The sequence below is a fragment of the Sardina pilchardus genome, chromosome 10, assembly GCF_963854185.1.
Source record: "Sardina pilchardus chromosome 10, fSarPil1.1, whole genome shotgun sequence".
Lineage (NCBI taxonomy): Eukaryota > Metazoa > Chordata > Actinopteri > Clupeiformes > Clupeidae > Sardina > Sardina pilchardus.
Window position 1 is genome coordinate 3,662,587 of NC_085003.1, and position 20,232 is coordinate 3,682,818.

The following is a 20,232-nucleotide window of genomic DNA, read 5'->3' on the forward strand; positions in this document are numbered from 1 at the left end:
GGTTAAGGGTCATTCCTTTAGGGATGATAAAAGGTAAAAGGTTACTCAAAAGTTGCTGTAGTAGTGACTTTTTAGTAGCTAATCAAGAGTCCACATATGATTGAAAAGAGTGTCATCCGCCTGAGAATAGGGATCCTTACTGTCGCGCGACAGAGGAAATTGTGTCATTTTGACGTCACATGTAGCGCGACAGGTCGGGCGCGTCGGGTATACATCTAGCAATATCGTTTGCATATTGGCTTGCATGACTGAGGCTTAATTTTGTAAATTGTGTTTCAGGTGCAGATGGTCAAAATGACCGATCTTCCTCAGCACCTTCCACGGGACTGTCTCCCTGAACATTTAGGAGGAATACTGCCACTGGATGCCTGCGGCTTGAACAAACAGTTATTAGCAACCCAGAATGGAAAGTCTGACCCTGTTGATGAGCTGGTCAGCATCCCGGTGGATGGTGTGTCCATCCACACTGCTGGCCCAGAGGCCTTGAGACTTCAAGACCTGATGGCCCACGTGGGGTCACTGCAGCGAGTTGGCATCTATGCAGAGTATGAGGAGATACGCAAGGAGCCCCCAGCTGGCACTTTCCACTGTGCTCTGTAAGTTACTTATGAAAGTGCACGTGTTAACAATAACAAGCCCATAGTTTTGATATGCACACCTACTGATGGAAAAAAAACACAATATTTACTTGGCTACATGGTTACTTAGGTACTTATTACAGAATAGTAGGCCACTCTGGATAGAAGTAAATGTACAGAGTGTAAATATACAACCCCAATTCCAAAGAACATGGGACACTGTGTAAAGTGTTAATTAGGGTTGGGTATCGTTTGGGTTTTATCCGATACCGGTGCCAAATCGGTACTTTTAAAACGGTGCCGGTGCCAAAACGGTGCCTGAACCGGTACTTTTTTTTTTTTTACAATGAAATGGTCTAGCACAGGGGTCGGCAATTAAGTTTGGCCTCGGGCCAGATATTTTCCAAGCCATTACATGGCGGGCCACAAGTCCACAACCAAAACAATGGCTAATTTAATTAATTAATTAATATCGGAGGAGGGGTGATTATAAAAAATGTAGGCGCTCTTGATGACAGAGCAGAGACATTCAAGCAGGCTGATGTAGGTTAAATTTGTCGACTGGTCATTGGGGGCGCTATTATATGCCTGTGTGTTTAAAAAAAACACCACAAAAACATTTCTACGCGTTGCTGTTAGCTGTCAAAAAATGGCACTATCAAGCGAAAACAGGATCTTTAATGATGAATGGACAGAGAACTATGCCTTAATCCTCCCTAGTTTTATTAATGCAAAGCCCTCATGCCTGATCTGTAACGAGGGTGTCTCTGCATGCAAAGAGTACAATATTAGACGGCACCACGAAACTAAGCATGCTAATTTCAAGGTTGCGTTCCTAAATAACACGCACGCTATGTTTGAAACTCGTGTTTTACTTTTCACAGTTGTATGTGCGTAAATTGCCTGTTTGATGTCAGGCCTGTAAAAGAAGTCGTGTTTTAATTATCACCATAAGCCTATGTCCGTTGTTTGAATGACAACTTGTGTTTAAGGGACTAGTTTGGAATTTCAGAACCAGCGCTGTCCTGACTTCATTGTTTTTGCATGTTGTGCGTTCGCTGCACCTCGCTGCGTGCTTCTTCACTCGTATCCAGATGAAACAAATAGCTAAGCATTTAGATTGATTGAAATTCTTCTGAAATTGAAATTACGTTTCAAAATAGAGCATTTTTGAGACTGGCAGTCCGATTTTTAAAAGTGTGTGTGGTTTTTTTTTTTTTCATTCTCTGGTTCAAATGATCTCACGGGCCAGATGTTTTTTGCTTGCGGGCCGCATCTGGCCCGCGGGCCGCCTATTGCCGACCCCTGGTCTAGCATGAATAGGCTATATGCACGGAAGGCTGTTCAAGTACCTCATTTGTTTCCAGCATTAGCTGTGTTGTATCTGCATCTTATCTTATATTTAGCTCCTTATATGTTCACTCCAACAAGATATGGTTACCCCGTAACCCCAATAATAAAAATGTTAACAAACACAAAATGAAAGTGAACTGTTATACTCAATTTACTATCAATATCTCATTGCTTCAATGCATAATATATTTAAATGTTAAAACAGCTTGCCATGGGTGCACACACAATGGTAAGCTCTGCTTTCATGTTCATCCAATATAGGCCTAGGTGGCTTGCTATAAGGTAGGCTAAGTTAAAATGGCTTGCCATAGAACTGCCAGGTCAAACGCATTTCTAAGTAACGTTGAGAGACTTTCAAGTTTGTTCAGTGTGTTCCCAAATGCTTCAAGAAATACGTCTTCCCTCATAACACGGAATAGTTTTAAACATGTTACATGTGCTGATGTTGAAGTGTTTTGATACCCAGCACAGGCATTTAAAAAAAAAGAGCCACTATAGTAGCCAATGCGCTAACATGGCTACCCCTATGAGCAGCTTAATTAGCGATACCTACGCCGGAGATGGTTAGCCTGTTTGACAGCTCAGGGATATCAACGCAGAGGTATGTTTGTAACCTGCATATTTATGGTTTTGCAAGCTAACATTTAGCGTCATCTTCATATTCATTGTGATACTAGGCCTATATTGGCCTCATGCATATGAAAAAAATAATGTAATGTAATTATGTTGTAAAAGGAGCACACGTGAAACAACGTTTACAGTTTGCTGATAACATTTCAAATAGATCCCAGTTAGCTCATTAGCAAGGTTATTGAGTAAAGTAGGCTATACTGTTGATGTTGTTTCATAGCCTTTGTGTACTGCGAGATTTTGACAAGAGCTACCTGACATGGGCTCACGTGAGCTCTCAAACACTAATCTACGGTAGTGCATCCCTCTGCTTTAGGCCTAAGCATCTAGTGTTTATGTTGGCTAGCTGTATCTGGATGTGGTGCTATCAGAGCAAGAAGTTAGATATGGCGCATGAGGTGCAGTGATGCATCGTATTTAAAAAAAAAATAAAAAAAAAACGCCATTTAAATGAAGCACCGAAATGAGGCACCGAAATTCACGTTGTTATTCGGTATGGTTACTACCGTTTGCGTCGGCACCGGTTCCATACTAGACCCGTGTTTCGGTACCCAACCCTAGTGTTAATAGAAACTCCATAAGGTCTGGGTGCTAAATGTCCTTTGTGCATCCCAGATCTGTCACATCTGCTGCATCATAAAACTGATGGGGAAGAATGGGACTACATGTCATTCTCATTCTCATATCAACTCCAGCAGTTGGTCTTCCCAAAACATTTATTGATTGCTATAAATAAGAGGTGATGCAACACAGCCTGTCCCAGTTTCTTTAAAACGTGTTGCTGGCATCAAATTAAAAATTAATATATCTTCAAAACAATATAATAGCAGTGACTTGTTATTCCAACATTTTTTAAATTGTGGTTGTAGTTGCCAATTAATTGCTTTTTGAAGAATAGTCTTTTCTCATGAGTCATATGTAATTAGTGTAAATACAACCAAGTCTGGGTTTTTTTAACAGAGCCGCGTACAATCAGGACAAGAATCGGTATGCAGATGTTCTTTGCTTAGACCAAACACGTGTTTGCCTCAAAGCCCGAAGAAATGAGGTATGTAAATTAAGCCTTTATTTCTGTTGAATTTGGAATTTGTGTTGTTGCTGTTGATAATTGCCTTTCTGTATTTCTTCACTGTAATGATAGGCAATGTATTTATGGACTATTCTATATCAATTTAAACAGACATTGACACAGACCGTTTCCCCTCACAACCTGACTTCTTAAAGAGACCCTATGCAACTTTCTACAGGAGACGATCGCTCCTTGTTTACATCTGGAAGTCTGAGACGAAGAACCACGCTTGCAATTTATATATTTAAATATAGCCTATACATGTATAAATATACACGCTAAAGCTGTTGGGGAAGCTCTGCAGAGAAAATGCAAGCATAAAACGAGCGAAAACGAAAAACGAAACCGAAACCAGACATGATCCGCCAATCCTGCATAGTTCCTCTTTAACACTCAGTATTGCAACAATTGTATTAAAACTTTGCTTTACAAAGGCAAAGCAAGTTCAAGCAAGTTCAAATTGTGTTTTAATCAGTAATGAAACATACACTTTTGAAATTGTAAGTGCCCCGCTTTCAAATTCCCTTTCAGTATATTGTTTTCAGATTTCTGAAGATTTATTTGAATTTGTTTCAAAGAAATTGATAGGGCACCAATGACTGGTAGGGCAGTCATTTCAATTAGATATTCTAAACTTACTGATGGACCAACCTAGTGTCCAGCAGAAATATGCACCCTACACCTTTCTCAAAAACAAAATGAGAGATCTGACTGAAATGTTTGTATGATGGCTATGAAACGGTAGACAAATGACCAAAATCTAAGACCATGCTGTTGAATCCAAGATCTTTATGTTAAGTAATATTTCATATCTTATTTCTCACTGTTGATGACTGGTTTTCCAACAGAGATCAGACTATATCAATGCAAGCTTTATGGATGGATACAAACAGAAGAATGCCTATATTGGCACGCAAGGTGTGATCATTTCTTTAAAAAGAAAAATGGAATTGTAAATCCATTCAATATATAATTTATTTTATATTTCCTACTGCAAGGGTTGCAAGTCTTTAAGCTTGATTAAGCCTCCATAAAATGTAAAGCACACAACCATACACTTTTTATCGCTAAAGAAGACATGAGAGAATTCTGAAGCAGGAATAATTTTATTGCCTTTTACAGTGTTGTACACAGTAATAGTTTATTATAACTTTTATTTTAGGTCCCCTTGAGAGAACATATGGGGATTTCTGGAGGATGGTGTGGGAACAAAATGTCCTTGTCATTGTTATGACTACAAGGTGAGTACATAAACTGGAAAGCAAAAAAAAAAAAAGGGAAAAAAAGCACAGGGGTCCCCAACCTTTTTTTTTGATAACCAACATCTTCTTTTACATTTGTCATTCTGACACAATCTACCAGTCCATGAAGGGAGGCAATTGCTGATGGCCTACCTACAGCGCCCTCCATAATTATTGGCACCCCTGGTTAAGATGTGTCAAAAGCCTTCAAATAAATTCAGTTTTTATTGTAGAAGCATACTCTCACACTGAAAATTGTAGAAAAATGTAACCTTCAACTGAAGTGAAATGTAAGGGGGGAAAATAAATCCCTGTCTAATAAATAATTATTCTTCATAAAATTACCTGTTCCACAATTATTGGCACCCCAAACAATTCCTAGGAAATAAATGTAATTAAAGTATTTCTGTCATTTCTACAGTAGTTTACAAAGTTGATCAGAGTATGTCCATGAACATTTCATTAGATGAACATTTAATTAGTAATTCTTAACATCCTGTTTCCCTGGGGTATAAATATGACGTGACACAGAGGCCATTTCTCTTCAACATGGGAAAGACAAAGGAACACACCGTTTAAGTAAGGCAGATGTGTGTCGACCTTTACAAGTCAGGCAATGGCTAGTACAAGAAAATAGCCACTCGCCTACACCTGCCCATATCTACGGTCAGAGGAATCGTTTAAAACAACTGGAACAGTGGTAAACAAGCCTGGAAGAGGACACAAGCTTATTTTGCCACCACGCACAGTGAGGAGGATGGTAAGAGAAATAAAAAAATCTCCAAAGCTCACTGTTACAGAATTGCATCAAATGGTTGCACCTTGGGGTCACTAAGGCTTAGTTCACACTGGCAGTCGAAATCGGATGTCTTGCATATCCGATCAGAACCTGATCTTTCTGACTGACTGTTCTCATTGCATATTGCAAGTGATCACATCCGGTCACATCCGATCTTGGCGTGCAATGCTTAGATCCGATATAAATTACACACACCTGGATTCATTAGGTAGAGTTGTACACAACCAAGTCGTCATGGATGAAAGTGGATTTATTTTTTATATTTTCTAACTTATTATGCGTAGCCGCGGCACAAATACCTCATCACCCTTAACGTTACAGTTTTCCATGTTTCAACATAAAATGATGACTTGAGTCTGACGTTGGTTTTTGTTTTGCTGGTAGCCCTGGCGCACGCGCTGAATCAATCAATCAATCACTTCCGTCACTCAGAATTACGTTGCAATTGTTTGTCGCAGTGCAAATGACGAAAGGGGCACGTTGAAATCCTATTTAAGTGGTTCGACTGTTCAGATTGAGTCATATCCGATAGTAAGTGATATTGAAACCACCTCAGTATGTGGTGCGAATCAGCATTGGAAAAATCGTATTTCATGCGGTTTTGTGCCGTTCAGACTACCCAAAATTCAAGCTAGATACAATCCAGATAAGCAAAAAAATCGGATTTCGACTGCCAGTGTGAACTAAGCCAAAGTTTCCAAAACAACCATCAGGCGCTATCTACTTGCCGACAAGTTGTTTGGGAGGCATGCACGGAAAAAAACCCCTTCTCACTCAAAATCATAAGCGCAAACGTCTGGAGTTCGCTAAGCGGTACTGGGCCTTCAACTGGGACCATTTGCTTTAGTCAGATGAGACAAAGATAGAGCTTTTAGCAACAAACACTCCAAGTGGGTCTGGCGTAACAAAAAGATGAGTATGCAGAAAAGCACCTCATGCCCACTGTGAAGTATGGGGGAGGATCGGTGATGCTGTGGGCCTGTTTCTCTTCCAAAGGGCCTTGTTAGGGTGCATGGCATCATGAATGCTTTGAAATACCAGGACATTTTAAATCAAAATAAAATGTACACCTGTATTTTAAGTTCCGTTCGTTTTTTGCTTGTTTTATTTGCACTAAAAAGAGTGTATATACAGTATGTGTTATTTATTTTTGGTATATTGCTTAACAAGCATAATTTAATTGTGCCCAGTTGTGGCCTGTTGAGGGGCAATACATATCAAAAGTTCCAAAACATCTAGTGTTATTTGTATCGATCCACTATAATATCTACATACAGTACATGCTATTTGATTGGAGTCTCACTCCCTCAGCAACATTAATAGTTTAGATGTGTGTACATTGTTTCTCTTAATAATGTATTGTATTATATGTCCATTTCATTATAATATTGACATTTATCATAAAAAATCAAACATACACCTGTATTTTAAGTTCCGTTAAAGAGGTGGGTTCGCATTTAAAAATTTACTTGAAAGTAACGCAACAGTTACTTTCTGAAGTAACTAGTTACTTTTATAATTTGTAACTGAGTAACTAATTTAGTTACTTTTTGAAAGTAGTAACTGTAACTAATTACTTTTTTAAACGTAACTTGCCCAACACTGATTATAAGAGAAGATTAGGTGTTATTAGCAAAAGGGGGTTGTACAAAGTATTAACATCAGGGGTGCTAAGAAATTGTGGCACACATGAGTTGTAAAATAATTATTTCTTAATGTGGGATTTTTTTCCCTTATGAATAAATGCACTTGAATTAAAGGTTGGATTTTACACTTTTTTTCATTGTGGTCCTATATTATTTTGGAAAAAAAAATGAAGTTATTAGAAGCTAAAGAACACATCTTAACCATGGGTGCCAATAATTATGGAGGGCGCTGTATGTGTAATAACTAGCCTACCTCCAGATGTAATCAAATGTACGTCTTTTATTAAGGCACATTGTCATTCTGGTGCCATTTTTACAGTTGAAATCACCTGTTAAGATCACAGCATTGTGCTTGAACAGATACTTTTAAAAGTTTGTTTTTACAGCAAGAAGAAAGATATTGATTGGATATTTATTTATTTTATTTTTGTGTGCAGTGGTTCAAAAGTATAGATGTAGCATTTGTATTGGATAGAACCTTGTCAATCCCTAACCCTATACTTTAAAGTGGCACTGGTGCCTGAAAATAGGTGAGCGACAAGATTAAATTATTTATTTTTATTGATGCAACAAATTTCCCATTTGGTAAGGGATAACGGCTGACGAGGTGACCTGTTCGATGGAAATAATGGCGAGGCGGAGGTTTAGAACTCTGACGACATGCCTCCGACGAGACATTATTTCCATCGAACAGGTCACCTCGTCGGCCGTTATCCCTTACTAAATGGGAAATTTGTTCTATCAATAAAATACCAGATACCAGTACAATGTATTGCTTTGCATGCATTGTAGTGTAATAAAAGGTGATATGATAATAGGCAGTTACTAGGATGGGTGGTATGCTTGGCTCTGGCTATGTATCACTGGGTGCAAATGTCATGTGAAGAGGGGAGAGCTGTCCTGAAGATCAATATACATACAGAATATGTTCTGTAATTGGTTAAAAACTGATTTAAAGCATATTGATTTTCAGTATTTTACAGTATGTTGTGAATGCTGATATGGTTGCCTATTAAACATGAAATTGAAAATGTCTTTGGTATTAAATCAGCTCATTTGAATGTTTTACATAATGTTTTATATCTTGGACATATACCTACATTTTGGAATGTGTCTGAAATATACAGGACGGATGAGGGTGGTAGAAGAAAATGTGGTCAGTACTGGCCTTTGGAAGAAGGTGGGCAGGAGGTGTATGGCCACATTGCAGTGATCAACCAGAGAGTGGATAAGCATTCCCACTATAATAAAACCACTCTAGAGCTGCACAACACTGAGGTAAGGTCAAGACCTTTTAGATAAGCTAATAAGGGACAAGTTGCACTATAGTTACGGGATAGACAGTTTGGTTGCCCTTACAGTACATTACATTTTCATTTTCAACAGGTATACATGCTCCATGCGTCTCACTTCATGATGTACTGTAGGCACTTTGCTCCTTGTCATAAAAAAAATATGATTTTTTCTTTACCTGTACTCAAATTATAGACCACACAGTCAACAAAGGGTGTATGGGTCTTATAGGTCATCCTTTGGCACACGTCGGCTACAGATTTTAGTATTTAAAATTCAGCAGACCTACCAAGAAAGGTCATTGGGTTAAAGCTACAATACGGTGCCCAAGCATTGATTATTTTTTTGCTGGATTTTTAATAGGCTACAAGAGCCTACATTGCAAGTGCAATATTTTTTTCCATTTCATGTGGTAATGTTAACAGGGCACATAAAGATAGATTAATAAGACTACCGTGTTTCCTAGATTGAGATTTTATTTGCAACTGCACATCTAAATCATGAGCAGGAAATATCAGGAGGACATTCAAAACAGAACTGTCGGGAAGAGCACAGACCTGCTTCAATTCTACATTACCCATTTTGCAATTTTAACAAAAGTGAAAGTCTTCTTCAAAGTTTGATGGACTTTTCTTGGCTCATGCTGCTCGCGTCTGCTATTAAGTAAAACCTGTCAATTAACTCTCTTTCCCCTTGGAACGCCCAATAGAACTAGCCTGACGACGTCATACTCAATTCTTGTCAGAATATGAGTCTGAAACTGCTCCATTCAGCTGCGATTATGGGGCGTGATTCAACCGATACAGGGCAGGGGGGATAGCTCTGCACTCATTGGATAGACCAAACCAAACAGAACAAGTTATTGGCTGTCAGTATCTGCGAAATCTAAGACAACGAAATATGTAGCAGGGTAGGCTATATGGAAAACATCCTCCTTCGTTTTTAAAAATAATTCCTTCAAACTGTATGCAATGAACAGCTGGGGAAGTGTGTTGTTAACCCAACGAGCAAACAGACATTTTTTAACAAACGGGAACAACATCACCCAAACATGCTGGTTTAACTTGGTGAAAGTGAAACTGAAGTTTTCCCACATATCCACGTTGGTCTAAGTGTTCAGAAATAGTTGTGTGAATCCGTGATAAAACCTCAGTTTCAATAGCTAAGATAAACGAAAGGCCAAACTCCATGAACAAATTATGCATTCATAGCGTTTCTGTTGCAATCAAACTCAACCTAAGCCAACACGGTCTCACACCCAACTCGTCGAACGAGGACGCATGCAGTCATGAACGTCACTGCTGTTCATCTGTCAATCATCACGTAAAGCCCGCCCTGACAACGTGATTGGTCCGAACAGATCTGTATCTCGAATAGTAGCAGCTGAACGGAGCAGTGCCAGACCGAAGTTCCCTGCAGAAAAAGAATGGAGGCGGGGCTAAACTTCGGTCTGGCATCCAGGCTACAATAGAACCACCCTTATAGAACATTCTAAGGCTACTCATGGAACACTTTCGAATAACAAAATTAAAGCTTGCAAGGTGATTACAAATGAATGTTACACTCCACCTTAGATATGAGACTTGACAGTGTTTGCTGGTGATTTCAATTCATGCCTTTTTACTGAGAACATCAAATAATCTGATAAACAGATAAATATAAATAGATACAGTGCTGTGAAAAAGTATTTGCCCCCTTGCTAATGTTGACTAAAAAGAGGAATATAAAATCATCTTTTGGAAATTGATCTTCATGCCTTAATTTGATAAAGGAGTAAAAATGCAACCTTTAAGGACACCAATGTTCTTTTTGAATGAAGAATGTATCTTAAATAAATAAATGTTTTTCTTAAAATACAGTGGGCATAAGTATTTGCCTGCCTATGTTTAATTCCCATAGAGGAAGATGATCCCTTCATGGTTTCATCAATGGGTGTCACAACCATGCTGGTAAAACTAAAATCTAAAATTGACGTGCCATCTCCACAACAGACACTACTTTTGCTTTCGGGTAATAATCAGGATCAGCCCTTATCAGTTGTGCTGCAGCGTTATTGCAGTGTAGGTGTTGGGATAGGTTTTCATACCTGCTGACAGTCATGAGGAATGGATCTCTGGACCAGTAATCCACATATTCGTGTTTTGGATTCACTCCCATCAGGACCAGTAGTCCAAAAAACGCCCATTTGGGTCTGGCTTATCACTGTCATTTTTTCAGCTAACTTCACCATCGCTGTCACTGCTTTCTTCCAAGGGAATCCACTTGTCTCCTCTTCCAAATTCAGACCGACAGAGTCACTGTCACTGAATTTTTCCATGAAAAGGTCCCCATCTTCCTTGCTTGTACACACGTGCTGCCATGTCAATATTTGCCAGTCTCTTTAATGGTTTGTCTGTTTTTTCTAGTTCGTAAAACCCAGCGAAAATGTATTCATGAATCCTATTGATTAGCTTGGTATTGCTGGGTATCTCTTACAAAGGCAATCCCAGAACCTGTTCTAATGGTCGTCAAATGACGTCTTTTTAAATAGAACGGAGTCGTCAAAATTCATCATTAAGCTAGTTCAATGTGAAGCAACAGAAACAAACTTGAGCACAATTCATGTTTCATAGGTAATATCTTTTCAGAGCCTACACCACTTACACAAATGGACTAGGTTAGTAATTTGTTAACATACATTTTTATTTGCTTGCATGGTATTTCTGTATAGCTCTGCAACTTCAGGTCTCCACCAAAATGGTAGCCAGTTGGAAAAACAGTGTCTCCTCCATTGATGGTAACGCCAAGTCAAGTCGTTTTTATTTGTGTAGCGCATGTAACATGCACAGAGTGCAACCCAAAGCGCTTAACACACAAGACTGATACATAAGACAATGCTAAACGGAGTGGCGTAGTCGCCAGCGTACCTGTGACATCAAGACAGGAACAAACAAATTTACAAAATAACAAGATGACACAAGACAAAAGATGCCAGACGGAGTGCTGTAATCGGCAGCGTATCCGTGACGCCAAGACATACAAACAAAAATAAATAAGTAATAAAACAAACAAAACCCAGAAAAGTCCACGTTAAGTAAGTCCAATTGACTGCATCCAAGTCAAACGGCTGAGAAAAGTCCAACGGCAATGATGACGCACAGCTTTGTACCAGACCAACCCGGAGGATTCAACGCTAGCCAGGCCTGCTGTAGAGCACCAGAAGCACAAGCAGCAGAAGCACAGAACAGTCCGAAGTCGTGGGCGACCCTGCTGATGCCATAATGAGTGAACGAATGAGACTAAAGAACGAATGAAGACAAAAAAAAGCACACTATCGAAAATAGCGTAAATAAAGAGTGAAAACATTTAAGTAGACAAATACATTTTTAAAAATCAACAGAATAAAACATAAAATTACGAACATTACACAAAACAAACAAAAACATGATGCCAGACGGAGCGACGTTTCTCGCCAGCGTCCCCGTAACCTAGCAACAAGTGAACTATGCATTAATTTATGCTGAAGGAAGGCTGTCATTAGCAATGCATGTAATGAATAAAACTAAGACACTTTTTAATGTGTCTATTAATTATCAGCTTTTGTTGAAACATGAACTAAAGTGGTCAGTGATTGAGAAGTGCCTTATCAGTAAATGTCTTTCTTGTAACCAGAATTGTGAAAAGACAAATGATGTATTCTGAATTTGGCAGACTGAAATGTTCTTTGTATGTGCAAATAAGTACATTCTACTGTAAATTGCCATCCCTGGCCTCTTGCAGAGCTGTTTTGAAACATTCTTTGTGTTTTGTTTAGAACTGTGAGCAGCGACAAGTGGTGCATTTCCAGTATCTAAGCTGGCCAGACTATGGTGTGCCAACCTCTGCTGTAACACTCATCGACTTCCTAGCTGCAGTCAAGAGGCACCAGAAGAATGCTGTAATTACCATGGGTACACAATGGAGTGGACATCATCTTGGACCTCCTGTAGTTGTCCATTGCAGTGCAGGAATTGGCAGAACAGGTTAGTTTTCATATTTATTTTTTGTAAAAATGGATGTGAGGGTAATATTTAAACTCTATGGTGGTATTGTTGATGGTACAGAGAAGAATCAGTTTTTATCTGAAATCTTGAATTCAATCTTTGCACCACCTTATTAGCCTGGCAAGCCAAACTATACAGAAATGTATAGTCTGGAGTCGGACCATTCACAGAGCTGAAGCCTTTTAAACTACTCTGCACGTAATAGGCCAGCACTTGTGGCCAATTGTAGCCGGTCGGCAAAACGGCAAATACATCCTTCTTTAAAACGATTGACTTGAGTGCTTCTTTCTGCTCAACTATCAAAGAAAAGCCCAAGTCTAACTCTTCCAAAGCCGATTGTCCATCCTCTCTCCCTCCCTCCCTCCCTCCCTTCCTTCTTTCCTCTAGTCATAATCCCTTCTTCTAATTAATTTTGTGAAGGAACAATAGGAGGATGGAGGAATGAAGGAGAGACCGATATACGAGATGAGATGTCCTGCTTACTCACTTTTAAGAGAAGTCAATTACTGATGATGAGGCACATCACCTTTTAGGCCAGAATAAACAGACACGGAAATTGCTGAGAATATGAGTTCATACTAAAGCCTAAAAAAACACTCCCCACCTCCCATGAGGCAGTATGGAAAGGATAACGTAGCCATAGCTGTACATACTGTCTGTGCATATCTGTCTATATGGTTCATACTGAATATTTAGATTCATTGTGTTTTTTTTACACTGCATATATCTGTATTTTGTACTACTATTATAGTGTTACTGCTACTACATTGCACATATCTGTACATTCTGTTCATACATGTTCAATTTCAATTTAATGTCGCTTATAGAGCGCCAATACATTACACATGTCTCAAGGCGCTTTACAGAGTGTTAGACATTCAAAGAGAGCCCATGAGTAACAGGGGCAAGGAAAAACTCCCTAGAATTGGAGATACATATAGGAAGAAACCTCAGACAGACCCACGACTCAAGGGCCCAACCCATCTGCCTTGGGTCAGTTACAGTACAGTCATTTGTAGTTTGAAAGTTACAATGAGAATGAACGTTCAAATAGTCCAGTGTAGGGAATAAATTGTCCATTAGTAATCCATTAGTTATTTCGGAAGGTGATGGGTCGCTGAGATCCGAGGGCCAAAGATTCGGGCAGGGAACCACAGCAGGCGATGGTAGGGCAGTCATAGGGATGTGACTTCAGGTGTGATGAGGGACAGGCACAGAGATGGTTGATGGCTGGTAATGGTTTACCTCACAGGTGAGGTATAGGGGAAAGGGAAGAGAAATAGAGTGTGTTAGTATTACTGTAAGTCATATTAAGTATTAATAAGTATATCAATGGTGATATAAATGGTTATACTATAGAGGGTTTACAAAACGCTTTTACACACCTCTTTTGTGGGGACAGGTGCGTAGGAATAGGTTACCCAGTTAAACCCGAAGAGGCATCCCGCACATCGTCCACCACGCATGCAAACATCCACCCATCCACCACGCACGCAACATCCACCCACCCACAATGCCCCCCCCAATGCCTCCCCCCCAGGCGAACCCACACACCACCCCTGAACCGCGCGTCGGAGCAGCACGGCTGAGCATGGCCAGCCAGAGTCCGCCCACAGGCGGCGCCACCCATCCGCAGACAACCCCCCACCACCATCCGCGAGCAGAGAGAACGGGGCCCGCGCCAGCCCCACCCCAACCACAACACCGCGCGAACACACACCACGGCCCGACCAGGACACACAATCTGATCCGCGCCGCCGCCCAGGCCCCCTGGTAGCAGCGCCCCCAGAGCAAAAGTCCAGAATGCTTCATGTCTTTGGACGTGTCATCCTGTCATCCTGTTGACAGGGTCGGGAGGCGTAGGGAGGCGATGTAGTGTAATTAAAATCGTTAAAATCATTGGACATTGGTGTAATGTAATTAAAATCGTTAAAACCATTGGACTTCCACTCTAGAAACACCACCCCAAGAAGGCCCGGGCCGCAAGCCCAATACAATGCCGCAGCATAGCCCTCCCCTCCGCCATCCACTCCCAGCAATCCCACCTCCCCCGTCCCCCCCATCCCACAAAATGCACAGCCGTGCACATCTGATCAGACCGCATGCCCCAGCCAGACCGCCAATATACGTCCACGCAGAGCCACTGCCGAATGGAGCCGACACGAACCCCACCCCCCCCCCCCCATCTACAGACGGCGACGGGAGGCCCCCCGCGGATGAGCAACGCCACCCGCGAACGGACCCCGACCGGCCCAGAGCACCCAGCCACACCACCCGGGCGCGCAGCCCAGACATGATGCGCAAGCCCACCCAGGGAAGGCCCATGACCGAAACGGCGCAATTGGACAAAAGCCCGCATGCGCAGTGAATGAACAAATGCCCGCACGCGCAACAGACAGCACGCGGGACCCTCCCCCCCAAGCTACACTATAGAGGACAGGACAGGGAGAGAAGGAAAGAGGGAGAGTTGAGAGAGACAGAGGGAGAGGGGAGAAGAGGAGTTGTACGGCATGCCACATAAGAAGTCCATGACAGCGCAATGCTAAAGCAGCATAACTAAGGCATGGTGGAGGGTGGTCAGCACCAGCTCAGGTGTGGTCAGTAGCCACCATGGGATGCATGACTGGGGCACCAGTCACACAAGCCCACAGCAGAGGTGGTCCGTTCCAGTAAGACCCTGAGGTGGTTGAAGTTCCACACTGCACCATACCTAACTATAGGAAGCACTAAAGAGATATGTTTTAAGTCTAGACTTAAAAATAGGGAGGGTGTCTGCTAATCGAATTGAGGGAGGAAGATTATTCCAGAGGAGGGGTGCGCGGTAACAAAAGGCTCTGCCTCCTACTGTAGTTTTTGAAATTCTTGGAATTACAAGAAGTCCAGTATTTTGTGATCGTAAGAGTCTAGGTGGATTATATGGGACTAGAAGATCTTTAATATATTCGGGTGCTCTGCCATTTATGGCTTTGTATGTGAGAAGTAGAATTTTGAAGTCAATGCGACTTTTAACAGGTAACCAATGTAGAGATGCTAGGATGGGGGAAATATGTTCATATTTTTTGGTCCTAGTGAGTGTGCGAGCAGCTGCGTTTTGTATAAGCTGTAGGCTTTTTAGACAGGTATTATTGTAGCCGGCGTATAGCGCATTACAATAGTCTAGCCTGGAAGTGACAAAAGCGTGGATTAATTTTTCAGCGTCTGGTAAGGATAAGGACTTCCTTATCTTTGAAATGTTCCTTAAATGGAAAAATTAGGTTTTTGTGATCTGCTTTATGTGACTATTGAGTAGAAGTTCTTGGTCAATTGTAACTCCTAGATTTTTAACACTTGTGGATGAGGTCAGTGAGAGATCACTATATGTAACCTGTGATGTGGATAGGATATCCCTAGTCTTCTTAGGACCTAAAACCATAACTTCTGTTTTATCTGAGTTCAATAGCAGGAAGTTATTAGTCATCCAAATTTTTATGTCTCTCAGACATGTGTTGAGTTTGGCTAACGGGGTTGGTTCATCGGGCTTTATGGTACAATTATAATATTATAATTGTGTATCATCTGCATAAGAATGGAAATCAATGCCATGTTTTCTAATTATAGAGCCTAGAGGAAGCATATAAAGAGAAAATAATAGGGGGCCTAGTACTGAGCCTTGAGGCACTCCATATTTAACCATAGTCTGGGAGGATGGTTCATTATGGACCTGTACAAATTGTTGGCGGTTAGTAAGGTATGATCTAAACCAAGCAAGTGCAGAGTCCTTGATACCTATGGAGTGTTCAAGCCTGTGGAGTAGTATGTCATGATCTATGGTGTCAAAAGCAGCACTGAGGTCAAGGAGGACTAGTATTGATGCATAGCCGTTATCAGCAGCAATAAGGAGGTCATTAAACACTTTAACTAAGGCTGATTCGGTACTGTGGTGGGCTCTAAAGCCAGATTGGTACAGTTCTTGAATTTTGTTAGTGTGTAAGAAGGCGCTAATTTGTTTGGATACAATTTTTTCAAGTATTTTTTATATAAAAGGGAGATTAGATATAGGCCTATAGTTAGCTAGGATGTTAGGGTCAAGGCTAGGTTTTTTGAGTGATGGCTTGATAACAGACATCTTAAACTGCTGTGGAACATGTCCTAATAACATTGAATTATTTAGAATCTGAAGTAACGTATTATCGAGGAGGGGGAGGGCGGTCTTAAGAAGGTGAGTGGGAATAGGGTCTAGCAGACTAGTTGCAGATTTTGATGAGGAAATTGTGGAGGTGAGCTCTAATGTGTCAATAGGTGTAAATGAATTAAATGTTGTTCTAGGTTGCATCTGTGATTCTGTTATGGTTTCACTATTATTTAGCAATGGAGTATGTGTATTTGGTGAAACTGACTGGTTGTTGATCTTAACTCTAATTGTTTCAATTTTATCATTAAAAAAGTTCATAAAATCATTACTATCTAAGCTTAAAGGAATAGATTGGCTTACTTCAGTATGGCTCTTCGTTAAGCGGGAGATTGTGCTAAAAAGAAATGTTGTATCATTTTTATTTTCTTCAATCAGTGAGGAATAGTAAGCTGACTTGGCCTTGTTAAGTGCTTGTTTGTAAGCGATGAGGCCATCTCTCCATGCTTGGCGAAAGACTTCCATTTTAGTGGTGCGCCACTTTTGCTCTAGTTTGCGTGTTTTTTGCTTAAGGGTTTTAGTCTCTGATGTATACCATGGAACGCGTCTTGTTTGTTTCCTTGTTTTCTTTTTCAGTGGTGCTACAGAGTCTAGGGTTGAGTGTAGTGCATTCATTACATTATCAGTTAGTAAATCGACCTCTGTTGAGTTAAGGGAAGGACCTTCTGTTTTAGGAGAAGGGCCCTCTAATATATCCTGAGTCACAAATGTGGAAAGGGTTAGTGGAATTTGTTCTAGAAAGTCTGCAGTCGTTTTTTCAGATAGGCTGCGACTATAGTAGTAAGTGGAGTTAGGTACTAAATAATGTAGTGTCATTTCAAAAGTAATTAGATGGTGATCAGTTAGGGTGGGGTGTTGTGGTATGATTGTTTACTTTTCTATGTTTATGCCATATGACAAGACTAGGTCAATAGTATGGTTATGACGATGTGTGGGTGAGTTAACATTTTGGGAGAAGCCGAGATGGTCAATTAGAGATTGGAATGCAATTGTGAGACTATCGTTCACATTATCCATATGAATATTAAAATCACCCAATATAAGTATTTTTTCTGTTTGGACAACTAAAGTGGAAAGAAAATCAGAGAATTCTTCTAGGAAATTAGTGTAGGGGCCTGGGGGTCTATAAAGTGTGACCACGGTTACAGGCAGATTAGTTGTCCAGTCTGGATGTATAAAATTAAGAATTAGGACTTCAAAAGATGTAAGCTTATGTGCGGGTTTGGGAGATGTGAGAAGGCTAGAGTGATAAATTGTAGCTACTCCACCATTATATTGTTGTATGTATATTGTTCATATTACATTGCCATATTTATTCTGCTCTTATAAGGTAACTGCTAATACACTGCACATATTTATATTTAATTTATATTACTCTAAACCACCTTTTGTAAAACTGCTGTTTACACGGCACTACATTTCTTGTCCTTTCTATGTATTTCTTCGCATGTCTATACTGCTTTTTTGCGCTTCTGGTTGTACTTGTACTCTGCACAATGACGATGCTCGCTGCTCTCAAGACAACTAACGATTTCCTTTCTTTCGTAGGTACTTTCTGTGCTTTGGACATCTGCTTGTCTCAGCTCCAGGATGTTGGAACACTAAATGTGTTTCAGACAGTTCGCCGGATGAGGATGCAGAGAGCCTTTAGCATCCAAACTCCAGAACAGTATTACTTCTGTCACACTGCCATTATTGAGCATGTTCAAAGACAAGGTTTGCTCATAGACAGCCAGTGATCTCACCAGAGTTCACCACTCACATTCCACTGGACTAATAGAGGCTGCTGGAAGCCTTTTTAGGGTTGCTTCAACTACTTTACGGAGCTAAGTGGCATTTTTTGAATGAAGATGGCAGTGAACTGAAAGCGCTTGTTTCAGCGTAAACCTGCAAATTGGAGGAATTGGAGTGAAAATGATGTAAACTTCTCCTTTCTTCACTATAAAGAAATGTCTACTGTGTCTGTAATGCTGAGGCATTGAATGATGGGTGGTTTATAATGATATGTTTTTCATTTTAATGTGTGTGTCACACATGTAACTCTATACAGGTGAGCATATGTGTTACTGCTAGCCATATGTATTGATGGTAAAAGAATTATTAAGCAGCTTCCATTAGTTAAAGGAAGCTTTAGAGCAGCACATTGCCATAGGCTTTATTCATTTTTTTCATGTACCTCTCAGAAAGTGCCACGTATTTATCTTTATGTGTGTCTTGTTTTATGAACAATACAACATCTTGATAGTTTGGCATACAAACAGTATAATAAGGTTGTTTTAGAAATTATTTATCAGTTGTTCCTGACTATTCCATCAAATTATATTGTGGATTGGATTAGATATTCCATTGGCTTAGCACAAGAATATCCTTTTTCTGAATTTATTTTGTTTCCTTGAAAGAGAAATGGCCCAATTTTAACCAACTATAACCAACCATTTAGCCACTAATTTTACAGAATATATACAGTGTTACTGCTATGTGTTCTGTTAGTCAAATCACATATATGTTGTACCAAACTCACTCTTTGTTTTCAAGTATATGCATGTTTAAGGACATCCGCTTTGCTCTAGGTGGAAATTACAAAGCGGATATTTAATCCTCAGTAGATGTATACTGTCTAATGCAAGGTATAAAATGAAATGGACATAACTTTAACTGTGTTGTTTGCTCTTTGTAGCTGCATACTGTGGTGACCCTGCTTGTTTTTTCCTGGCACTAGGTGGCACTAACCAAACCAAAGCTAAATATATTCTTTCAACAACTACAGTACAACCCCTGGAAAACAATATGGAATCACCTCTCATGAGAGATGTTCATTCAGCTGTTTTATTTGTTTAGAAAAGAGACCAAACATATATTTTCCTGTAACAGATGAACATTCTGGCTTTGCCTAGCTAAAAAATTAAAATAATTAAGCCAATGTATTTTGCATGTCATATAGAGGGAAAAAATATGGAATCACTCAATACTTATTTTGCACCTTCTCTGGCTTTTTTCACAGCTTGATTTTTCTGAGGCATAAACTTCACTAATGTAGATATTCTTGTTCAATCTTGTTTAATGGCAGTTGACATTGTCCATTGTCCTTGTCATTCACCATTTTCTTCAGTTTCCACCGTCATATTTCAATGAGTTTGATATCATGTCATTGACATGTGTCCTGAAGAATGGTTTTAACATTGTTTGCTCTATAAAGCATGGACTTGGGAAATTACTTCCTTATTACCAATATGTCTTTCAATTACGGTTTCTCAATTGTTTACACACAATTTCTGGTACTTGAGACACAATGGCCATAATATGTAACTCATGCACCAACCAAATCTGCTAAACTATTCGCACAATTTCTGCTTTGCACTCAAATTCCAGTTCTAAAACACACTGTTACACACAATTCTCTGCATTTTGTAATTTTCAAGAAGAAAATTCACAA

General features: G+C 40.1%; 1 protein-coding gene across 2 annotated transcripts in view; it reads left to right on the forward strand.

Moving 5' to 3' along the window:
• ptpn9a (protein tyrosine phosphatase non-receptor type 9a) overlaps positions 1 to 19,940 on the forward strand; it is a 105,972-nt gene extending 86,032 nt beyond the window's left edge. The window contains exons 5-11 of one of the 2 annotated variants that reach the window (XM_062547225.1): positions 280 to 596; positions 3,522 to 3,609; positions 4,479 to 4,548; positions 4,793 to 4,871; positions 8,444 to 8,594; positions 12,403 to 12,610; positions 18,348 to 19,940. In XM_062547225.1, the coding sequence (XP_062403209.1) occupies positions 280 to 596; positions 3,522 to 3,609; positions 4,479 to 4,548; positions 4,793 to 4,871; positions 8,444 to 8,594; positions 12,403 to 12,610; positions 18,348 to 18,538 (1,104 nt within the window). In that variant the 3' untranslated portion in view covers positions 18,539 to 19,940. The remainder of the gene's footprint in view (positions 1 to 279; positions 597 to 3,521; positions 3,610 to 4,478; positions 4,549 to 4,792; positions 4,872 to 8,443; positions 8,595 to 12,402; positions 12,611 to 18,347) is intronic. The other variant, XM_062547224.1, reaches the window with a different exon arrangement.
• The last annotated feature ends 292 nt before the right edge of the window (positions 19,941 to 20,232 follow it).